The 20,991-nt window shown below is 31.4% G+C and overlaps 5 protein-coding genes across 5 annotated transcripts; 2 read left to right on the forward strand and 3 right to left on the reverse strand.

Annotated features, from left to right (window-relative positions):
• Window positions 1-1,011: 1,011 nt before the first annotated feature.
• On the reverse strand, window positions 1,012-2,472 carry PAAG_02472 (guanine nucleotide-binding protein subunit beta; the record flags this gene model as incomplete). The annotated part of the gene is made up of 4 exons (XM_015844652.1): window positions 1,012-1,146; window positions 1,216-1,305; window positions 1,393-2,105; window positions 2,355-2,472. The coding sequence occupies 4 exons, from the start codon at window positions 2,470-2,472 to the stop codon at window positions 1,012-1,014; spliced, it is 1,056 nt and encodes a 351-aa protein (XP_015701700.1).
• Window positions 2,473-6,886: 4,414 nt separating this feature from the next.
• Window positions 6,887-8,435, forward strand: PAAG_11500 (hypothetical protein; the record flags this gene model as incomplete). Its single annotated transcript, XM_015847140.1, has 3 exons — window positions 6,887-7,022; window positions 7,149-7,162; window positions 8,355-8,435. The coding sequence occupies 3 exons, from the start codon at window positions 6,887-6,889 to the stop codon at window positions 8,433-8,435; spliced, it is 231 nt and encodes a 76-aa protein (XP_015703272.1).
• An 8,876-nt stretch (window positions 8,436-17,311) lies between these two features.
• Window positions 17,312-17,578, reverse strand: PAAG_11501 (hypothetical protein; the record flags this gene model as incomplete). Its single annotated transcript, XM_015847141.1, has 1 exon — window positions 17,312-17,578. One exon carries the CDS (start codon window positions 17,576-17,578, stop codon window positions 17,312-17,314), a length of 267 nt encoding a protein of 88 aa, XP_015703273.1.
• A 415-nt stretch (window positions 17,579-17,993) lies between these two features.
• Window positions 17,994-18,523, forward strand: PAAG_02474 (hypothetical protein; the record flags this gene model as incomplete). Its single annotated transcript, XM_015844653.1, has 2 exons — window positions 17,994-18,366; window positions 18,429-18,523. The coding sequence occupies 2 exons, from the start codon at window positions 17,994-17,996 to the stop codon at window positions 18,521-18,523; spliced, it is 468 nt and encodes a 155-aa protein (XP_015701701.1).
• A 1,605-nt stretch (window positions 18,524-20,128) lies between these two features.
• Window positions 20,129-20,481, reverse strand: PAAG_02475 (hypothetical protein; the record flags this gene model as incomplete). The annotated part of the gene is made up of 2 exons (XM_002795723.1): window positions 20,129-20,315; window positions 20,390-20,481. 2 exons carry the CDS (start codon window positions 20,479-20,481, stop codon window positions 20,129-20,131), a joined length of 279 nt encoding a protein of 92 aa, XP_002795769.1.
• Window positions 20,482-20,991: the final 510 nt, after the last annotated feature.

A 20,991-nucleotide genomic window follows, 5' to 3' on the forward strand; every position in this document is an offset into this window, starting at 1 on the left:
GAAGAAAAATGAGGAAACTTATAGCCTGATAATGGAGGTTAAAAAAACCAATAAAGAAAACAGGAGGCAACGGAGCAAAAGACAATAAGGAAAACAATAAAGCCTCACAATCCTTTCCAAGCCCGAGGTATATAAAATTAACGGGAGGAAAATAAGGAAACCGGCACCATAAATAAAAGTAAAACGGTGTATGTGTAGGTAATCAGTAAGGGGGAGAACAGAGAGCTATTTGAAAAGACAGAAAACATCAACAAAGGCTGAAAATGCGGCAAGCAAAATTAAGTTCTTGGATATACTGAAGTGAATAACAAGAAATGAAGGAAAATCCCATCAAAAAGATGTTATCCAAATGATATCTCGCAGCTCAAGAGCCTCAATTTTTTGTTCCTCTATGTGTCTTTCTTTTCGTTTCGTTAGCTTTTGTGAGCAGTAAATAAAAGGTAGGATCTTGACTCCTCTCTTTCCATCTCCTTCTAGTTCCTGAAATTAAGATAAATAAGGGACAAAAGAAGGGGATTATAGTGTCAGAGAGGTGTGCAGGGATTGCGAGGATTAAGGAACAAGGTTTGTTTTCTTCATGTCATCATAGATTTGATGTTTGTCTGTGTCGCCTTACGAGTGTAAGAAGGCTGTTGTGAGAAAGAGACGAGAAGCTCGAGCCCGTCCCTCTGTAATTAAATTTTTTTGAGAAGCATGCTTGCAATTATATATGCCTGTCTTGTAGATGGCACAGTTCCTCGAGGATATCATGGTGTTTGTGTGGGAGAAAAAGGGATATACGGAATCTGAATGTTGTAGGCGAAAAAAATTCCCTTGTCGACGGAAGGGAGGGTGTGCGTGTGGTATGAGAACTGCAAATTTGAAGGCGGGTGGTGTGGGTTGTTCGTTCAGTTCCACCATCAACAATCGATAATTTGGCCCAAACTGAGTCTACCATGCCCAGACCTTGAGCTGAAGATTGGAAAAAGACCATGTATCAGCTATGGGAACTTCACTGTAGAATTGAACGAATCATTGAACGCTCACCAGAGAATCCCAAGATCCTGTGCACAAGCTGATTCCATCGTTGCTGACGCCCAGGCAGCTGACACGATTTTCATGGCCACTCAGTGAACCGACCTTCTCTCCTCTTAGAACGTCCCAGACCTTGAAAAGATTACGTATTATTTAGTTTGGTTCGCACAAAAAGGATTGCAAATGAATAGGTTGACTTACTTTGCACTCATAATCATCGTAGCCAGCAAACAGAAGTCGACCAGAGACTGAGAACGCAACGGAGGTAATACCGCAAAGTACTTGATCACTCTGCGTATAACATAAAAGATTACGTCAGTCATCCAACGAACTTTAACGTTGACAATTTAAGTCATGTAGCGTTTGAGCTAATATTACCTGGTATGTATTAAGTTCTCTATCCGCGCGGATATCGAATAGACGGCAGGTGGTGTCGTCCGATCCGGTACCAAAAGCATTGCCATCAGGGAAGAACTGGATGGCATTGATATCCGATTCATGACCGGAGAATGTTTGTACTGATTTCCCAGCGCGGATATCCCAGAGTTTAGCAAAGGCATCACATGCGCCGGAGACGAAAACGTTATTGTTTGTCGGGTTTATGCTGATGCTCATAACATCACCCAGATGATCGGCGAATTCAGTGACTTTTGTCCCCGATTCGATATCCCATAGCATACAGGTCATGTCGCCGGAAGAAGTGATGATTCGACGGTCATTTACGAAACGACAACATGACAGGTAGCCGGTGTGGCCGGATAATTCTCGTGCGACACGGGTTGGACCTTCTCGAGAGGAAAGATTATAGATGGAACATATGTTGTCCAGACCACCACAGGCGACATAGTTACCGCTCGGGGCATAGGCGCAAGTCATCACCCATGACGATCTTAGGGGGATGGCGTGCACTTTGTTTGTTGTGTATGCATCCCAGATGATTAGTTTCCCGTCTTGAGAGGCAGAAACCAGATGGCGGCGGTCTGTCGACCAGTGCATCGCATAGATCTTGGCCAAGTGGCCCTTTAAGTTCCGTCGCGGTCTCATTCCAATTCGTGGGAGGGGATCCGTATTGTTCTGTGCGACTTGACGAACTGTGAGGAAGGTATGTTATGTCAGTAATAATTAATCAATGACCCGGGTTTAATCTCGGGATGGGGATAGAGCCAATGACTGGTGGACATATGCGAGAAAGCCCCAACGAGTGAGAAACCTTATGGCTTGGATGAGTTCAATGGAACGAGATTTGTGTAAAGAGAGATTCAGAGGAGTTCATAGATGCCATGATATGTGATAACATATGTGGAGATGGGGTGAAGAGTAAAAGAGACAGCAGTCCTTACGAGACGTATCCGCAAGCTCATCTTTCCTGCGCTTGATGCGATCCTTTAGACCCTCTGCCTCACGACGGGCAGCCGTGATCTTCGCCTGCATTTGCTCGCCGCTCAAATCGGCCGCCATGGTGGATTAACGAGACCACAAAGAATAGAGAGATGGTGGTCAACTGGATGGGAAGAGGATGGATAGGAAGAAGGGTGGTAGTTTAACAGGGAGCAAAATTTGGCGAATGGTCGATCGGGGGAGGCAGTGGAGGGTTGTGGTAACGGTAGTGGTTGTGGTTGGGAGAAATGATGTGGGAACTAGAAAGCGACCTAGCTCGGATTGCACCACTATAGCACTATTATTGGGGGTCCTGGGACAGGAGGCAGAGAGGGTGGTTGGCTGGAATATGGTTAATGAGATAGAGTGGAGAACTTGGGACTCCAGCAGTTGCAGTGGTGGAAGCACCAGATGCAAAGGTGACAGATCTTGAATAGTAAACAGAAGAGTCGACCCCCCTACCACAGCACAGACAGAGCAAATGGCCACACCGAGCACTGGATATGCTCAGGGATGGCTAGCAGCAGGGTGAGAGGAGAGGACTGGGGAGCAAGCAATCCACGATGACCAGCAACAGGCAAAATCGAGGGAGCAACTAAGATTGAAGAGAGAAGAGGGATAGGAGAAACTCCAGTCTGGAGATGTGTGAGGCGTTGGGGAAGTTAGGGTGAGCGAGCGAGAGGAGCAGACGAAGATGAGGATGAGGTTCTGGGTTGAGGCTGATGAAGACAGCGGTTGGCTGGTTTGGAACTTGGTTTGGGCGGTACCTACGGTAAATAATATTACACTCACTATACAGAGTGCGTTTGCCTACAGAACTGTATCTATCATACACTATATCCCGTGGATGTACTTGGATTGTATTGTGCCCATAACCTGTCGGTATTTCTGCTGTATTTAATCCCCGGTATTCTACTCCACAAATATCCGCTGCTGACAAACCAAAGGGAATGACACCGACCGATTAGTTTATTACAAGTTTTCTTCCTCAAGGGTGAACTTCAGCCTCCCTTCCAACTTCAGAATATCAACAGCATTGATGCATCTACCCTGCTGTGGCTAAAAAGCGATTGATACTGAAGGCTACACAAGGAAATATTCCAACCACCCGTCTTATTTGAGGAACTGACGCGGTTATCTATTCTCCTCTTTTGTTACAAATTTTGAGTTTCTTTCCTCCCGTTCCTTCGACTGCTCAGTGCTCAGTGCTCGTGTCAGCAAACTCTGGGTCGTAGATGATTGGAAACCGCATTATTATTATGTACCGTCCTATTGGCACGTCAAAAACACCGGCTTGCTTAAGAGTCGCCAGGGTACGGCAAAAAAACTTCCATGGAAGACTTCTTCGGGCGCCTTGGCAGGACCCTAGCCAGGCGCAATTGTCAAATCATTTGGGGACGGACTTCCTTGACCACCAGCATTCTGGAGACGGGTTCCAGAAGGGTGCCACAAAAAAAACCCCTGATTCTAATTCCAGAGTTTCTATGGATACCTGAATGGCCTTCTATTGCGGTCTCGATTGGCTTCCCCCTTTCAGGATCTTGATATGATCTGTCCGGTGCTGTCTATCAAATCAAAGATGGGCCTGTCCCGGTATTAAGTTGTTGGGTCGTTTCTCCCCCCTCAGGGACCTGGAACCTGGACTCAGGTAACTCAGGAGCCACTAAATTGCACCCTCACGCTGATCAGTTAATTCTGGAAACATTTGTAAAATAAAAAAAAAATATAAAAAATAAAAATAAAAATTGCATATCACCCATCGAGCTGGGTCATTGGAGTTTGCTGGGATTTCGGGAAATTGTCAGTTCTCAATGACGAAGCATCAGGCAGTCCAGTGCCTTGCCGTTCATAAAACAACCTTTTATTAGTAACTATCCCGTGTCTATGCTCCACCAAAATAGTTTTTGACATGTTGACAAGTTCCCGATTTCCTCGGCTTTTTCGGAGGTGCAATAGTTACGAATAAATGGGTCAATCTCTCTAAAGGGTAATTAGCGGAAGCAAATGCAATGAGTTGACATGAGATTTCTTTTCCAACGCAGGCACCTACCCAACTTACCTCCCTATGAATAGTTATTCTTTATTTTGGATTATCCTGCAACGTCAAAGTGCTCAAAAATTGACAGTTCCTGTATTCACCTGCAACCACTTTCTCCGCCTGTTCAGGCAAATAGTTGCTTGTTTATACGCGAATGCCAATAGAAACACCCAAAGCAAAGAAAATAGAAAATCCTTAGCCCAGAATGACAGGCTCTGAATCAGGAGAAAATTCAAACGGCCAACAATGATGACGGCGGCTGTTAGCTTAGCAATTCCAGCTAGTAATTTACTACCGAATGGCGGATTCTCTCCGAAAATCTTCAAATATTCAACTCAACTATCATCAACACATCATTTCTTCATGGTTTTTACCCAAAATGTCTTTATTTCAAGAAACTCACATGCAGTTGGTCATTGCTGCATATAAATCAAAAAAAATATATCCAAGATAAAAGCTGCAAAGATATATGAGATTTCTGAAACTACTCTGCGTAAACAATTTGCTGGCATCAAATCACATTCAGAAACACATATAAATAATCACAAATTAACAAAGATTGAAGAGAAAACTCTTATTAAGCAATTACTGAATGCAAATATGAGAAAGATTTAATCTGATCAGAGTTTCTATATAAAATAATATAAAATCTATTTTAAATATATATTTTTAATTCTATCATTATTCTTAGAATCAATTAAGTATTTAGATTTATTCAATATTATTTTCAATAATATATATAATATAATTGCTGTATATTTTATTAATAAATAAAGTAAAAGAATTTAAAAATTATAAAATAATAATTAAAAATAATATATATAAAGATGTTTAAAAATATAAAATTTATAAAAATAATATTTAATATTTTAATATAATAAATAAATTTTATAATAAATTTTATATAATCTTTAAAGTTATTATTATAGTTAAAAATAGTATAAAATTATATATAATTATTTTAAAGAAATTATAAATAAATTATAGTTATTAAATATATAAAATTATAATAATATTTTATTTTATTAGTGATAAATTTAAAAAAAAAATTAATAAAGAATTTTAATATCAAAAATTAATTTTTTTTATAATTAAAAAATAAATATAATAATAATTAAATTATTAATATACTAGATATATATTAATTAAAAATAATATTTAAATTATATTTTAAATATTATCTAATAAATATAAAATAGTTATTTAATTTTAATAATTATAGTAATTATTTAACTATAAAATTTAATAATTTTTATAAAGATAATATAATTATTTATTTTTATATATTTATTTATATATTTTATTTTTTTAATTATTATATATTAATAATTTTAAGTTATTAAAATATAAATATAAAAAATTAATTAAAAAAATAATAATTATAAAAAATAATTATATTAATAAAAATAATTTTTTATTTTTTTTTATCTATATATAAAAAGTTTTTTATTAAAATATTTATAATAATATTATTAAAACGAAATTTAAATTATAAAATAAAATAAATTTTTTTTTCAAAAATTATCTTTCAACTATGTGTATTAATATTATTATTATTATTTTTAATTAATACTAAAAACTTAATATCTTTAGTATTTTAAATATCTCAAATCATTTATCAATTTGATTATAAGATTTATCACTTATAAAGAAGTATAAGTTAAAAAAAATATCTATTTAATAATTTAATATCTTATCTTCATCATTTTGAAAAGATTGCACAAATGGCTATGAATACAAATCTTCTTCTTCTTCAAGAAATCAAGATTCTACAAGCAGTGAATAAGTGGAAGATGAAGAAAAAGACACAAAGACATGTTAATCTAGGTCAGAATACCATTCTATCTATACAGGCAGATCATGGCACGTTCTGCAGCTTGATATGCAGGTTGAAGCTCAGATTGAAGCTATGTCTCACCAGCGTGCTCCACCACACGCAGTCTTAATTTATTGATATTTTCAATATTTAAGCGTGTTGGTTGTTGAATGCATTGAATATTTGATGATTTTCTGAGAGAATCCGCCGTTCGGTGGTGGATTACGTTATCTGACAGGTTCATGAAAGATTTGCAATTAGCACAACTTTGGGAACCTTTGGGGCCTTTTTTTTTTTTTGCAACCTCAGCCCCTTTTCCATATTGGCTATTGTTTATGCTTATGTCCTTTACCTAAGGGTAAAGAGAGAGCCTAGTTCAGTTTAGCTCTTTTTACATCTTCGATTATCTTAATCTTATTGGTGACCGTATGAGATCTGGAGGACAAGAATAGATACTGGTTTAATTCATATTTAGAATTGCAATCAAAAGTTTATTGAGCAAATATCAATACTTACATATAACAATTCCCACAACCACCGCCCCTTGCCTCCACGCACACCCCAAGCCAATCTTTTTGTGGCCCACAACTTGTGTGGTCCCTCACTCGCAATCATCCGCTTGATCACCCTTGCAGAGGAGGATGCCATTGTTGACGCTCACCCATACCGTTTCGGGCCCGCCCTTGACCATCATGTTCTCTGTGTCTCCTTTAATCATGTCTTCTACCGTTCTCGTCCTTCCTCCCACCAGTAGCTCTCGCAGCAACCGCTGGGCCGGTCCGTTCCATGAAACCACCTCGCACTCAGTTCTTCGTTCCTGTCTCTCTTTCTGTTGCCAGCTCTCTGTGGGCTGCCTTGATCATGGCGCCTCACCCTCGTCGGGCAGGAGCTGACGATAAGGAGAGGAGGAGCAAGAGGTATGCCCGTCTTTACCCAGGATGCCTTGTTTACAGATAGCGGATATAAAAGTTGCTCCATCGGCGAGGATGAAGATGATGACGAGGGCCAAACCCCCTCAAACACTACATAGCCCAGGCAGAGAGCCTATAATTACTCCGCTTCAACAGAAGTGGTACAGCCTCAAAACTCAAGAAAACTCAGACTTGTGGGCACTGAGAGAGGGAAGCAGGGGCTCTTTTGATTTTTGAGATATGTCATGAACTAGCTCTTGAACTAGCTCTGGTGGCTTTGAGTACGTCAAGATAGTATGACTACGAAACTAAAACTTAGACTCAGAGAAGACCGCTCATTTTCTATATGCATTCTTAAGTTGATAATATATTATTCATCATGATATAATTAGATAATATTGTTTAAGTGTTAGATATAAGAGCTTTTTTCAGATATTTTGAAAGTGATAATATTTTGTTCTTGAAAGTAGATAGTATTTGAAACTTCATAAAATAACATATTTGTTTTAGTGACTACTTATATAAATTGTTGATCTTTTTGTCACGGTCACAGAATCTAGGCAAGGTACCTTCTTGGCACCGCTGCCCTTCTACACCTTATAATATCATAGTAATGATATTCACACTTCCCTATTTTTTATTCAAAATGATTGCATAAGATCATCGCTGCAGAAGGTTATGAAAATTACATCATTAACAATGCTTAGAAAGGCATCTCTACTCTTCTTAATCAGTTTGAGTGGCATCTCATCACATTCAATGAAAAAAGAAAGTCTGATGAAAACTCTATATAAATAGCTATTTGACTCACTATTCAAAGAGTTATAATTCATTTTCAATATATCATAGTTACTGAAATACATATATAATTTTTAATACAATTATTTATATCTTTGATTCTTAGATTACTTTTTTATTTATTGATATATACTTAAATACTTCTAAACTAGTTAAATTTATTTATTCAACTTTCTTTATAACTAATTCTATATCATATCATATTAATATTTTGTCTTAGTATTATTTCATTACATTTAAATAATTTAATTTAAATATTTAAAAATCAATTAATCTTTAATAATATATTTTATTATGAAAAAAAATCTAAAACTTAAATTATTATTAAAATATTATATATTCAGTAATTTGATTTTTCTATACTAAATGTTACGGCGCAGCTGCTTGTATATGAATTAAGGTTGATCCTCCCCGCTACGCTCTCAAGGTTGATCCATTCCGACCTCAACCATATTCAGTTGCTCATGTTGATCCGATCTGATCCCCAACCACCTCTATATATTCGGCTGCTCGTTCATTCTTCATTCTAATCCTCAGTTTAATATTCTCGTCGCAGCTGCCTAGTTAGATAGATGAATTGAAGCTGTTGTCTTGTTATCATCCTGACTTTAGTTGAGCCATGACAGAAATCTGAATTTTGAATTACTGAACTGAAGTATAAATTATCAAAAGTTCACAATTTATATCAAATACTATGTTAATTTTTATCAATTGAATAATTGTCTTACTCAATTTCACACTATTCAAGATTTTCATAATTAAATCAACTTATATATTTAATATAAACTTATTTAAAGATATACTACAATTTTATTTATTTTATCAAATACAATAACTACATCTAATTTAATAAATTGAATCTTTAATATTAGTACTAATTATTCAAGAAATCCTAGTATCTTTAAAAGGAATACAATAGACTGAATGGTATAAAATATTTATATTTAATATAATTAGTCTAAATACTTTACAATTTAGTGTACTGAAGTACTAGTTCTCAGTTAATATTTGCAATCTTATTTAAGTCAAGTTATATCAGAAAAACTCTCATTTAGTAACAGTACTATTAATCAAAGAAAAGAAAAGCTCTCATTCTAAATCATAGATAAGAGCTGAAGAAGTTCTCAGTTTATTAAAAATTTAAATTAAAGATATTAACAAATGTTATTTTTATATTTACTATTATAAATAACTTAATAAATATTTATATAATAATAGACATTGATTTTCTTCATTACTTTATGATAAATTTTTGACTATTTGAAAAGTATAAGCTTTAATATATTTTTTTTATAAGCTTTGAAATATTAAAAAATTTAATAATTTTAAAAAACTTAAATTTTACTTTATAATGACGATAGACATTAAAGTAGAAGAATATAATATATATATATATATATATATATATATATATATATATAAACTATTTAATCTTAAATATATTTTAATGTTTAAACCATTATTATTGACTGAACTTGATATTTTTATAAATATTTAAAATTATCAATTTATATTCTTTGAAAAAGACTATATTTATAAGAATAATATTAATAACATCATAGAGTTTATATAGATATTTATAAACTTCTATTTTTTTCTAACTTATTAAAGATATAAAAAGAAAAATATCAATTTTTTTATTACTAATATAACTGATATTTAAAAAGTTTTTGAAAAGTTTGAGTTTTAAGATTCAAAAAAGTGATAAAATAAACTTCTCATTTAATATAAAACTTTATTAATATATTTAATAAAGATGCAGTTTAATATTTATCATCACTTTATAATTAAAATTCAATTGATAAAAAAGAGAATGATAAAAATCTGCAATTTCTCTAGGATTTATTATATAATATATTTTATGATAAACTTCTGATTTTTCAAAAAATACTTAATGATCTGCTTGATAAGAAATTCATATAAATTAATAACTCTTTTATAGTTATATTAATTTTTTTTATAAAGAAATCTGAAAAAAATTTAAAATTTTATATTGATTATTATAGATTTAATCAAATTACTAAAAAAAATTAATAATTATTTTCTCTCATTAATAGAATATTTGAATAAATTGATAAAATTAAATAATTTATTAAATTTGATATATTAATTATCTTTAATAAAATTTAAATCAGAGAAGAAGATGAATGATTGATAATATTTTAAATATAATATGAAGTATTTAAATAAACTATAATTTTTTTCGATCTTATGAATACTTTAAATACATTTTAAAAGTATATTAATTGAGTATAATAAAACCTTTTTAATAAAACTACCTCAGTATATATGAATGATATTTTGATCTTTACTAACAGTTTCAAATATAGTATCAAAGACATATTTATCAAATATTTATATAACTCTGAGAAGCTAGACTATAGGCTCATATAGATTAATATAAAATTTAAATAAATTTTACTATCTATATTGACTTTGTTATTAAAGCTAACAGAGGTATATATATAAATCTCAAGAATATAGCTGTCATTTTTAAATAAAAACTTCTAATTTTATTAAAGAAGTCTAAAGGTTTCTAGAATTTATCAATTTTTATCAATAATTTATAAAGGACTTCTCAGATATTATATGATTAATAATAGATTTAATTTAAAAAAACTTCATATTCTAATGAAATAATAAAGTAGATATAGTCTTTAAAAAACTAAAGTAGATATTTATATTCATATTTATTCCAACTTTTTTTTAACTCTAATTGATAAAGAAGTCATAAAACTGACTTTTCTGAGTATGTAGTTGATGAAGTACTAATGCAGGATAATGATAATGAAGTTTTATAATCATATATTTTTATATTCAAAAAGATGATATCTGCAAAATGCAATTATAAGATCTATAATAAGAAACTTCTAGCAATTATTCATTATCTTAAAAAATAAAACTTTGAGCTTACAAGTATTGAAAAATTTTAAATTATGATAGATTATAAAATTTAAAATACTTTATAGTAGTATAAAAACTTACAGAGTATTAAATATATTGATCAAAATTTTTAAGTTATTTCTTCTTCATAATTTACTATTACTCTAAAATTCAAAACACTTTAGCAAATATACTATTCTGTTAAAAATAAAATATATCATCAAATAATTTAGATAAAAGATGAAAGAATTAAAAGTATTATTTACTCAATTTTACACTAATAAGAAAGAAGAATTCAATATTAAATAGAACAGTTTATATTTTTTACTGTATATATCATATCTTCTCAAGCAGTTTATAAACCTTCTCTGAAATAGCATTGAAAACATATATTAGTTGTTGATAAATAATTTCAAACTGCTATACAAGCTGTATATGAGAAGAAATAAAAATTTTTATTAGAACTTTATATATAGACTAATATTTCAATATACTCTATTGATAAAAAAGATTATTTGTACTTTTATAAATAATAATAAGTGCTCAATTTTGAATCTCTCATAATAAAAATTTAATAAATTCATAACTCTTCAAGTAGTAATATTCAGACTATTAAATCATATATAAAATTGTTACTCAAGATCTCTATTGATCTAAAGTATTTAAAAATATTTATTAATTTATCTGAATTTGTAATTAATATAGCTCTATTATCATCTAATATAAATATTAAAAAGAAATACTATAATCTTTATTAATTTTTGAGAATATCTGATAAGATATTACTATAGACTTTATAGTATCATTATCAAAAAATAATATTTATTAAAATATCATGATAGTTTTAAACTATCTTTAAAAAGAAGTTATTTTTCAATCATATAAATAGATAAATATTAAAATAATTATTGATATTTTTTTCAAAGACTGATTCTATTATATATACAAACTTTCTTTCTTCATAATTTCTGATTATAAAACTTAATTTATTAATTATTTATTTCTTTGAAATAAATAAAACTTCTAAATAAATAATTTAAATAATTAAAAATATTCTCTGAAAATTCTATAACTATATATAAGATGATTGTTTCTTATATATGGAGATTGCTATTAATAACAATGAATTCATAATAATAGAAATAAGCTCATTTTTTTTACTTCATAAATTTAATCTGAAAGCTCTTTCAATTTTGTTAATAAACTATTTAAAAAGTTTGATAATATTTGTAACTCAATACAATCATTAGAAAACATTGTAAACAAGCCCAAAAGAGCTTATAAATAAGCTAAAGTCTTTATAATAAATGCTCAATAAGATTATAAAAATCAAGTAAATATATATAAAAGCTTACTCATATGATATAAAGTTAAAAATAAGATATAACTAGATATTAAGAATATATAAGCAGATTAATTTTTTTGAACACTTAATTATCATTATGTAAATGTACAATTATCAAGATACTTAGCAGGTATAATTTATCACAGCTTTAATTTAAACACAGATGAATCAGATACTTGATTATCAAATAGATTAACTATCTCAATGAAAAATTAATATAATTTCTAAAAGATAAGTTCAGGAAAAATTCTATTTATATAATTGTTCTTTAGTGCAGTTGTTTCTTTTCTTGGTATAATTGCTAGATAATTCTCATATTTACAAAGTAATTATTTACAGAGTAATTGTGAAGTTGATTGCTATGCTATTGCTAAGCAGTTGTAATTACTCTTTTTGACTCAATGATTTTATGCTGCTAAAGAGTCTAGACAGAGTCTGTTCTACATCATCACATAACTATCAACTAAACATATCTTCAGAAATTTATAATGTCTTTTATGCTAATCTGCTTTAATCAGCTGTTGAAGACTCATTTTCATCATAGAAAATTCTCAATTGACAATCATCTGATGTTATCAACAAAGACAATGAATTGAAATGAGAAATTAAATGAATAACTCACTATCACATTTATAGACACTGTTGAAAATATCTAGTTCAAAGAGTAGATTATGACTGCTTAACTTGAGAATCAGCATTCACTCTTCAAGACACAATCACATTTAATTCATATTAATCTCTGACAATTAATCTACTGAATGACTCATCAAATGAATCTTCAAAAAAAAAAAAAATGATATAATAGATCAACATTTAAATACTATCATTTTATATAATCAAAATCACACTAGACTTAGAATATTTTTCTTCTGTTTCAACTTTTAAGCTCATAATATTCTTCTTCATTCAGATCTCTATAAAACTCTGTCTCTATCTACTCTCTTAATTTTTATTTTTATTTTTCTTCTTTTTTTTCTTTAATGAATTTGTCTTTTTGTTATAAGAAAGCGCTTGAGCTGTATTAAGTAGTATATTTGTTACAGTAGTAGATTGTAAAGTAGTAATTCATTCTTCTAGTAGTATATAATCTTCAAGTAAAATGATAAGAGTTATTTATTTCTTAAACAATGATTATCATTTTATATTAATATATTTATTAAAATTCTACTAGATATTCTGCACTTGATTACTGATTACTTATGAAAGTAATGAGCATGTTAAATTAAGCTTAATCAAAATTAAGTTAATTAGTGTAGCATTATAGTTTCAAACAGTAATAAAATTTAAACACAATTTTATTAACTAACTAATTAACTAAAACTACAGAGTTTTTATTAGTTAGTTAGAAGTATTAGTAAAATCAATTTACTCTGATATATGATATAAACTATGTATTATATCATCTCTAATGATATATACTATATTGCATCTTAGTAGAGATTTAGATTTATCAATATATGCAGTTAAATCTGGATTCTTATATTTTATAAAATATTTTTATATAGTATGCACTCTGTAGTTTTATCATTTAATGATTATTAAGTCTTCAAAAAATATAAATTTAAATATCTGAATTTTAAAGCATTTATCTCAATTAATTTTTTGAACATATTTCATAAATTAAACATAGTTTAGCTTTTAAGTTTTAGCTCAAAAATTATTTATATTATATAATCTCTTATTTGAATTTCTTGTATCTATGAATTTTTCAAAAATAACTTTTTATATGAATTTGAATTTTACAATTAAACAGCTATAAGTAGTTTTCAATATTTACAATAACTGAGATATTTATTATAATAATATTGTTATATTTACTAAAAACTACTAAGTATAAAATTATATCTTAACATTCTAAGTAATTTATAATTTTGACTATATATATATATATATATATATATATATATCAAGTTTTAGAAATATCAAGTCAAATATTTCAAATAAAGATCTTACAGATTATAAGTATTAAAAACTGCAACTATTGAAAAGAATATCAAAACAAAGTTATTATCACCAAGATAATATATCAGAGAATGATTAAATTTTAAAAACCTTTCATATAAAGTGTTGAAATCAAATATGTTGAAAAAATAGTATGTAGAAAATTTATAAGATTTTCAAACTTCTCAATAACTTCTGCTTATTTAACACAATTTATTATATAGATCTCATCGAAGAAAAGAAGTTCTCAAGCAGATTGAATAATAACATTTTAAAAATTAACTAAGCAAAGAATATCAGTTTTAATTTAAATGATGAGAATGATAAAGCTCAATCAATATATATTTATACTTGAGTATAGCTGTGAATAATGAACTTGATTCAAACTTTACTTCAAATTGATGCAATAAATGAAACAGAGCTCATTTTTGAGTTCATTGATATACTGCAAATGATCAATTAGTTTCATAAAAACTATATAATTGAATAGCTAACTAAGTCAGAAAAAGTAGTTTTTTTTCATTCAACTTTAAAATGACAAGACTGCAAATCAGAGTAATCATCAAAAAAAAAAATATAAATATTATCTCATGAGTAAATTTCAAATCATCAGCTTAATCATATCTCCTTTTTTTTGATATATAAATTTATTTACATAATTAATATGATTTATCACACAATGAGCTATGTAGTAAAATCATAACTTGAAGCATAAATTTAAATATCTTTGCAATTACTGAATAAAAATTAGTTAAAATAAAGCTATTAATGAGAGTGTTCTTTAATTACATAGAAAATAGATGATTCATGAAATAGATATATGAATGATATAATTTCATAGTCATGATGAGATATTTAATATATGAGTAAAGAGTTGTTTCAAGGAGCATTGTTGTCACAGTCACAGAATTTTGTCAAGATGCCTTTTTGAGCACTACGTCTCCTCTCAGTGATATTCCTACTTCCATCACCTTTTATGAGATGTTTATATAAATCATCACTGCGGAAGATCTTGAGAATCACATTGTCAATGAACGCCCCGAAGGCATTCTTACCCTCTTAATCAAGTAGCACGGCATCTAATCACATTCACTAAAAAATGAGTTTGATAGAAACTTTATATAGATAGCTATCTGACTCATTGTTCAGAGAGTCAGTGATTCATTCTCAATATATCAAAGTTACTGAAATACTTGTACAATTCTCTATACAAACACTTGTACCTTGATTTCTAGATATCTTCTATTCGTAGGCATACGCTCGTCTGCTTTTTTAACTAGTTAAACCCACTCATTCAGCTTTTTCTATAACCAATCCTACGTGATATTGTTGACGAATACAATTCTCTATACAATCACTTGTACCTTGATTTCTAGATATCTTCTATTTGTAGGCATACGCTCGTCTGCTTTCTTAACTAGTCAAGCCCACTCATTCAGCTTCCCCTATAACTAACCCTACGTGACGTCGCTGTTGACGCTCTGTCTCGATGCTGTCTCATTCTAGTTGTATTTTAAACTAATGATAGAAGCAGCATCTAGCTACTTTGACTGATTCAGAATGACTCTATTTTCTAGATGAAAAGATTACATAGAACTTAACAATACAAAATCTTATATATAAGTCTGATTTTATATTTAATTTAATATAGATATAATTATATTATTTAATTTTCACTTTGATGTATAAAGTACAGGTTTATTTTTTCTTCTTTATTTAAAGTTATATTCTTTTTAATTGTTTTAATAGCTTGTTGATATATATTACTATATTTTTTTAATTTTTTTATTTTCAAGTATAATAAGCTGCTGTTTAAGCAGATTATTATTTAATTTATCTTTTCTAAGCTTTTTCAATTATATAAGTTTATTTTACATTTTATTGAAATCTTTTTATATTTATTAAGTAGATTTCTTTTATTTTGATCAGTAGTTTAAAAATACTCATTTTCTGTTAAATTTCAAATAATGATAAGATTTATATTTAATTAAAATATTTATAATTAAATAGATATAAACTTTTATTATACTACTATTACTTCTTATCAAAATATAAAATATTAGCAAAAGTCATATTTTTATAGTTAATAAAATCTTCTTACTAATATAAAAAATATTCTTGCTATTATTAAAAACATAATTTTATTAAAGATGAACTTTTTAAAATTTACATTATAATATATAAATAGTTATAAGTGTAAAAATTTTATTTAAAGTTAAATTATTTAAAGATATTGACTTTTACTAAATTAGTAAAAATTATACTCAAAAGTAAATAAATGAATAAATATTAATAATGATAAATGTAAAAAAAATATTTTAAACTATTAAAAACTATTTGAATATGAATTTAAAAATTTAAAAAGCTTTACTTTATTATTTAAATAAGTTCAAATTTATTGAAAAATAATTCATTAATTCTATATAAATATATATATATATATATTAAATAACTACATAAATCAATATTTTAAAAAAAATACAGTTGATAATTAAATTTTAAGAAAAATTTTAAGAAAAGTTTAATTCTTATCTATAAATTTAATAAATTTTATATCTGTATCAAAAAATAGTTATTTAAAATAAGATATTTTTTATAAATATATTGATTTTTAATATATTAATTAAACATTTATTATAATTAGTGAAATTTTTAGAAATTATTATTATTTTAATGTTTTCAGAGATTGTAAAATAAATTATATTATTTTTATATAAATTCTTTAATTATTTATTCAGTCTATTGTAAAACTTTTTTTAATAAATTAAAATAAGTAAAAAAGTTGATTTATCTATATATAATATGTAGAAAGATAAATTCTTGACTATTATTTTAAATTATAATAATTTTCTTTAAAGTAAAAATTCAACTGATATATTTTACTTGATGACCTGATTAATATTAATTATAAAGTTTTTTTTTAAAAAAATTGTAAATATCTAATAATTTAATATTGTATTTTTTATTCAATAATATAGTTAATTATAATTACAGCACAATTATTAATAAAGAATCATAGAAAATATAAACAAAAGAATATATAAAATTTCAAATCATTAAATAAAAATAGTGCTCAAAATAGACTGGATTATCTGTAATCTTCATATTTTTGATTAATTTCACAAGCATGAAGAGATTTAATTTAACTCTTATGATAACTCAGTAAAAATGTCTCACTTCATTAACTCTTACAGATTCTTTAGTGATCTCTTTATGAGATTTTGAGTAATCTGAGAAGGAGAAGCAAAGTCATGACCTGCAAGCTCTTCTGTGAGTTCATGAGCTTCTACTCGTGTCAAAGGCAGTTTCATTATATGAGATTTAAACATATCTATGCTGCTGACGTACGGCTTCTTTGCTAATTGAATATATTTTGGCAGTAGCAGTATAATTCTTAAGAGCTTTTGACCCCTCAAATCTTCAATTGCAAGCTCGGTTATAACATCATTTGGCATTTTGAATGTGTTGGAAGTGGAAGAATTTGAGCGCGTTGAGAAAGAAAGGCGTGGCTCGTTTATGTTGGTTGCTACCAGCTAGCTCGTATTCCCTGATGCGAGGATCACCGAACCAACAGGCGTTTCATCAGCTTCGTGGAATCGGTTAAGTTGAGTAAATAGCCCTAAGTTTCACCTTTCACCTTTCTACTTCATCTTTTTTTTCCCCTCCAGCTTTGAATATATGTCTATGGCGCTCTATCTGCATGCTAGGTCGAAGAAAAATTGGCATCGCTACAAGAAGCGTTCTTTTCTTCGTCCTGGGTAGTAGCAACTAAATATACATCTATAACCAACTCTTATTTTTTCCTCTACACCAAAAGGAAACGAGAAATTTTCACAGAAGTTATACTCTGCAGACTTGTACTCTAAGACCATGTCCCGAGCTATGATGGTTAAATTCATGCCACCACTTCTTCAAATAGGCTCAAGGACGTCGATGCGCAATCTCTGGCCACCAAGCAAGCAGAACCCCTTGAAAATTCAGATCGCATCTCTTGTCCGCATTGCCGACATGCAAGCCACTGAACCAAACAAGTCATTTATTTCGCGGACATTGCATCAGCGCCCAACAGCCCACCAAACTGGAAAAGAGACATACAACTTCCATGTCTTATTTGCCGAAGACGATGATGCTGCAGACGTGTGCTGGAGGTTTCAGATTGAAAAAGGAGAGGACCTGTTGGATAGACTGTTGGCATATGCCATAGGTTTTGGAAAGCACGGCTCTGGGGATAGGATTATGATGAGTATGTTCATGTGTTCCAGGGGATAATCACGGGCAACGCCGTGAGAAGATTGTGTGGAAAAGATGGAGTGGTGGTGGAGGAGGAGGAGGAGGAGGAGGAGGATGAAGATGAAGACGAGGATAACGATGTGGACATGAACATGGAGGAGGTTGAATAGGATGGAGTTTCTCTTGGTTCCCCAGAGAAGGCGAGCGGTCAGAACAAGAAGGATGAGTGTGGAAAATACGGGTGAGAAGAAATAAATGTTGTTCACTCTTAGTGTTTGGACATAAATCTCGTAGCCGGAGTCCACTAAGAGTCCTTGCCAGGGCTCTGGTACTAGAATCTGCAAAACATAAGTTTCATCATCATTCTACACATTCTGCTCTCAGTAGAGAGGTTGAGACAGGGGGTTGACCGAGCACCGTACAAGGCTAGTTTCGCTTTTGGAGTCTGGGCCATTATGAGCCACCATAGACGTCCCAGTCCGCATACTCAAAAAGCGCTCAAGAGGGTTGATCGTCTTTCTTGAGTGACTGACGGCTGATCGTTCATCTCCACATAGTCTCTCCCACGCAACAAATCTGCTTATCTGCCAACGGAGTCAAGCACGATATAACGTAATTCTCGATATGCTTTTGACCTATCTCAAAGAGAGATCGACTCGCCAGACGACTGAGATTCGGTACATCTTCAATAAACTCGAACTCATCAAATATCACATAAGGAGGGAGGTCGGAAAGAGGTCTTGTTCTTCTTTCTGGTCGCCTCAAGAGTTAAGTTAATGTGCCGCAATATTCGTTTCTTAAATAAGAGATGGCTTGATTGCCCGTTTCCGAATGATCGTCTCTTTTTCGCTTCACACACGGCGCATTCTGGGCTTCGTTGCTTTCAGCATACTCTTCGCCTGCAAAATGGTTCTGTCTTTTGAGGTTCGCTAAGAAGGGCCCTATCTCTTAGACGAAGCGGTGTGCACTCACCTGAGAAGTAGAACAGGGATGGCCCATGTCTGTTATGCTTGTTGATATGGGATATGCCTTGCGAGCTCTTGCGATGTTGGCCAGCCTTTCCAACTATCCTTTCCCCTTGGAGTTCACCTTTAAAAGTCCAAAAACGATTCCACTGAAGAAGCATTTAGGGTCCCGTAGCCGCCTAAAAATAAGCGGGGAACCTCTCCTTTTCCATGCAGATCACTGGCCTATTAACTACTCGTTACGGAACGGCTCGTTGGGACTTTATTCAGGTCATCTCCATGGAAGAAGTGGCTATCATTGGAAGTAACCTCTGCGGTTTCTGCCCAGTACAACTGGCTCCCAGCAGAGTGGCCCTTTGTCTTAGCATTTACAAATGTTTGGCAGGGCCGCACATGACACTCTCCCGCACAGAGACCCTCAGCACTGGGACTGAAGAGATCAAGAACGATTATATAATTTCAAACAGAAATTAGCTTAACGAATAACATGAAAAGTGGGTGTAATAATTCACAGTACAGAATAAGGTACTGCTGTAGAACCGTATTTATGTACATGGCTTCAGTTTGGTGCTTGGGGCCTTATCACCAGTTTGGCTGCCGCATCACCGGCTGTTCCAAAGGGACTCGCCGGCGCGGATCTTCGGCGTTTTGGGATTTCCCCAAGGTACTTCTTCTCCACATTCAACTGGAGCCGCAAGGCTTTATTGGGCATATTCACCGGGCTCGGTTGACCCATCAGAATCATCCAGGGGTGAGCGTTAAATCAGAAGTTGTCTGTTGCTCTGAAATAGACGAACCGCTATAATAAATTCATGCCTCTGTTCCTTTGCGCAGTCTCAAGCATTTCGGCATGCCGATGCTCCTTGTCGAAAGGTCTCCAAAGTTCCTAGTCATGCCCCAAGCATTGAGTAGGGTCACAAAGCCCCGGGGTTGACTCTGATCCCCAGACTCGCTGACATGATAGCGTATAGCTTGAGTGTACCACCATGATGAATCACTGACATCGTGTAAGCATTGTTATCGAAGGTCCATCCATCTTGCTGGTAAGATTGTAGAGAATGCATGCCGCACGCTCCCAGTGCGCCATCGTAACATGCTTGTCGTGTAGCAACAGCAAGGGATCCATCAGGAATTTTAGCCTCCAAAAAGAAGTTCGGAGCCATTGGCAGGTCATACTGAGTTGACAGGACAATATCATGGCTAGGATCTTCACGGATCTAACGATCAAGCTGTTCAGGACGCGCGCCATAGAAAGTGGTCTGGTTTGACAGAAACCAGTGTTCCATCAGTCTAGGGGGGCAAGATTTCTGAATAGGTCGTCCCCTCTAACACATTCAGGGTCTCTGATATTGCTGTCTAGATATGGAATCACTAAGAATGTGACAGGCTTCTCTTTAGATGTGTGTGTGCGTGCGTGCGTGCGTGTGTGTGTGTGTGTGTGTGTGTGTGTGAGTATCTGCTCGTTTAAATTTTCTAAAATCTCCATTAGAGAACTTTTATGGGAGAGTGTGAAGGCCGGGGCTGAGCTAATCGTTCAATTAAATATCTCCCCAATATTATTAGGCGTCGAGGGCATCTGGCCATCAGGGTACCCGTATCCATCAGGTAAATAACGCGGTCGATTAGATTCCGCTGAAAGTTCCGAATATAATAGGTCGAGGTGCTTGAAGTTT

This window comes from Paracoccidioides lutzii, assembly GCF_000150705.2.
Source record: "Paracoccidioides lutzii Pb01 unplaced genomic scaffold supercont2.5, whole genome shotgun sequence".
NCBI classification, from domain to species: domain Eukaryota; kingdom Fungi; phylum Ascomycota; class Eurotiomycetes; order Onygenales; family Ajellomycetaceae; genus Paracoccidioides; species Paracoccidioides lutzii.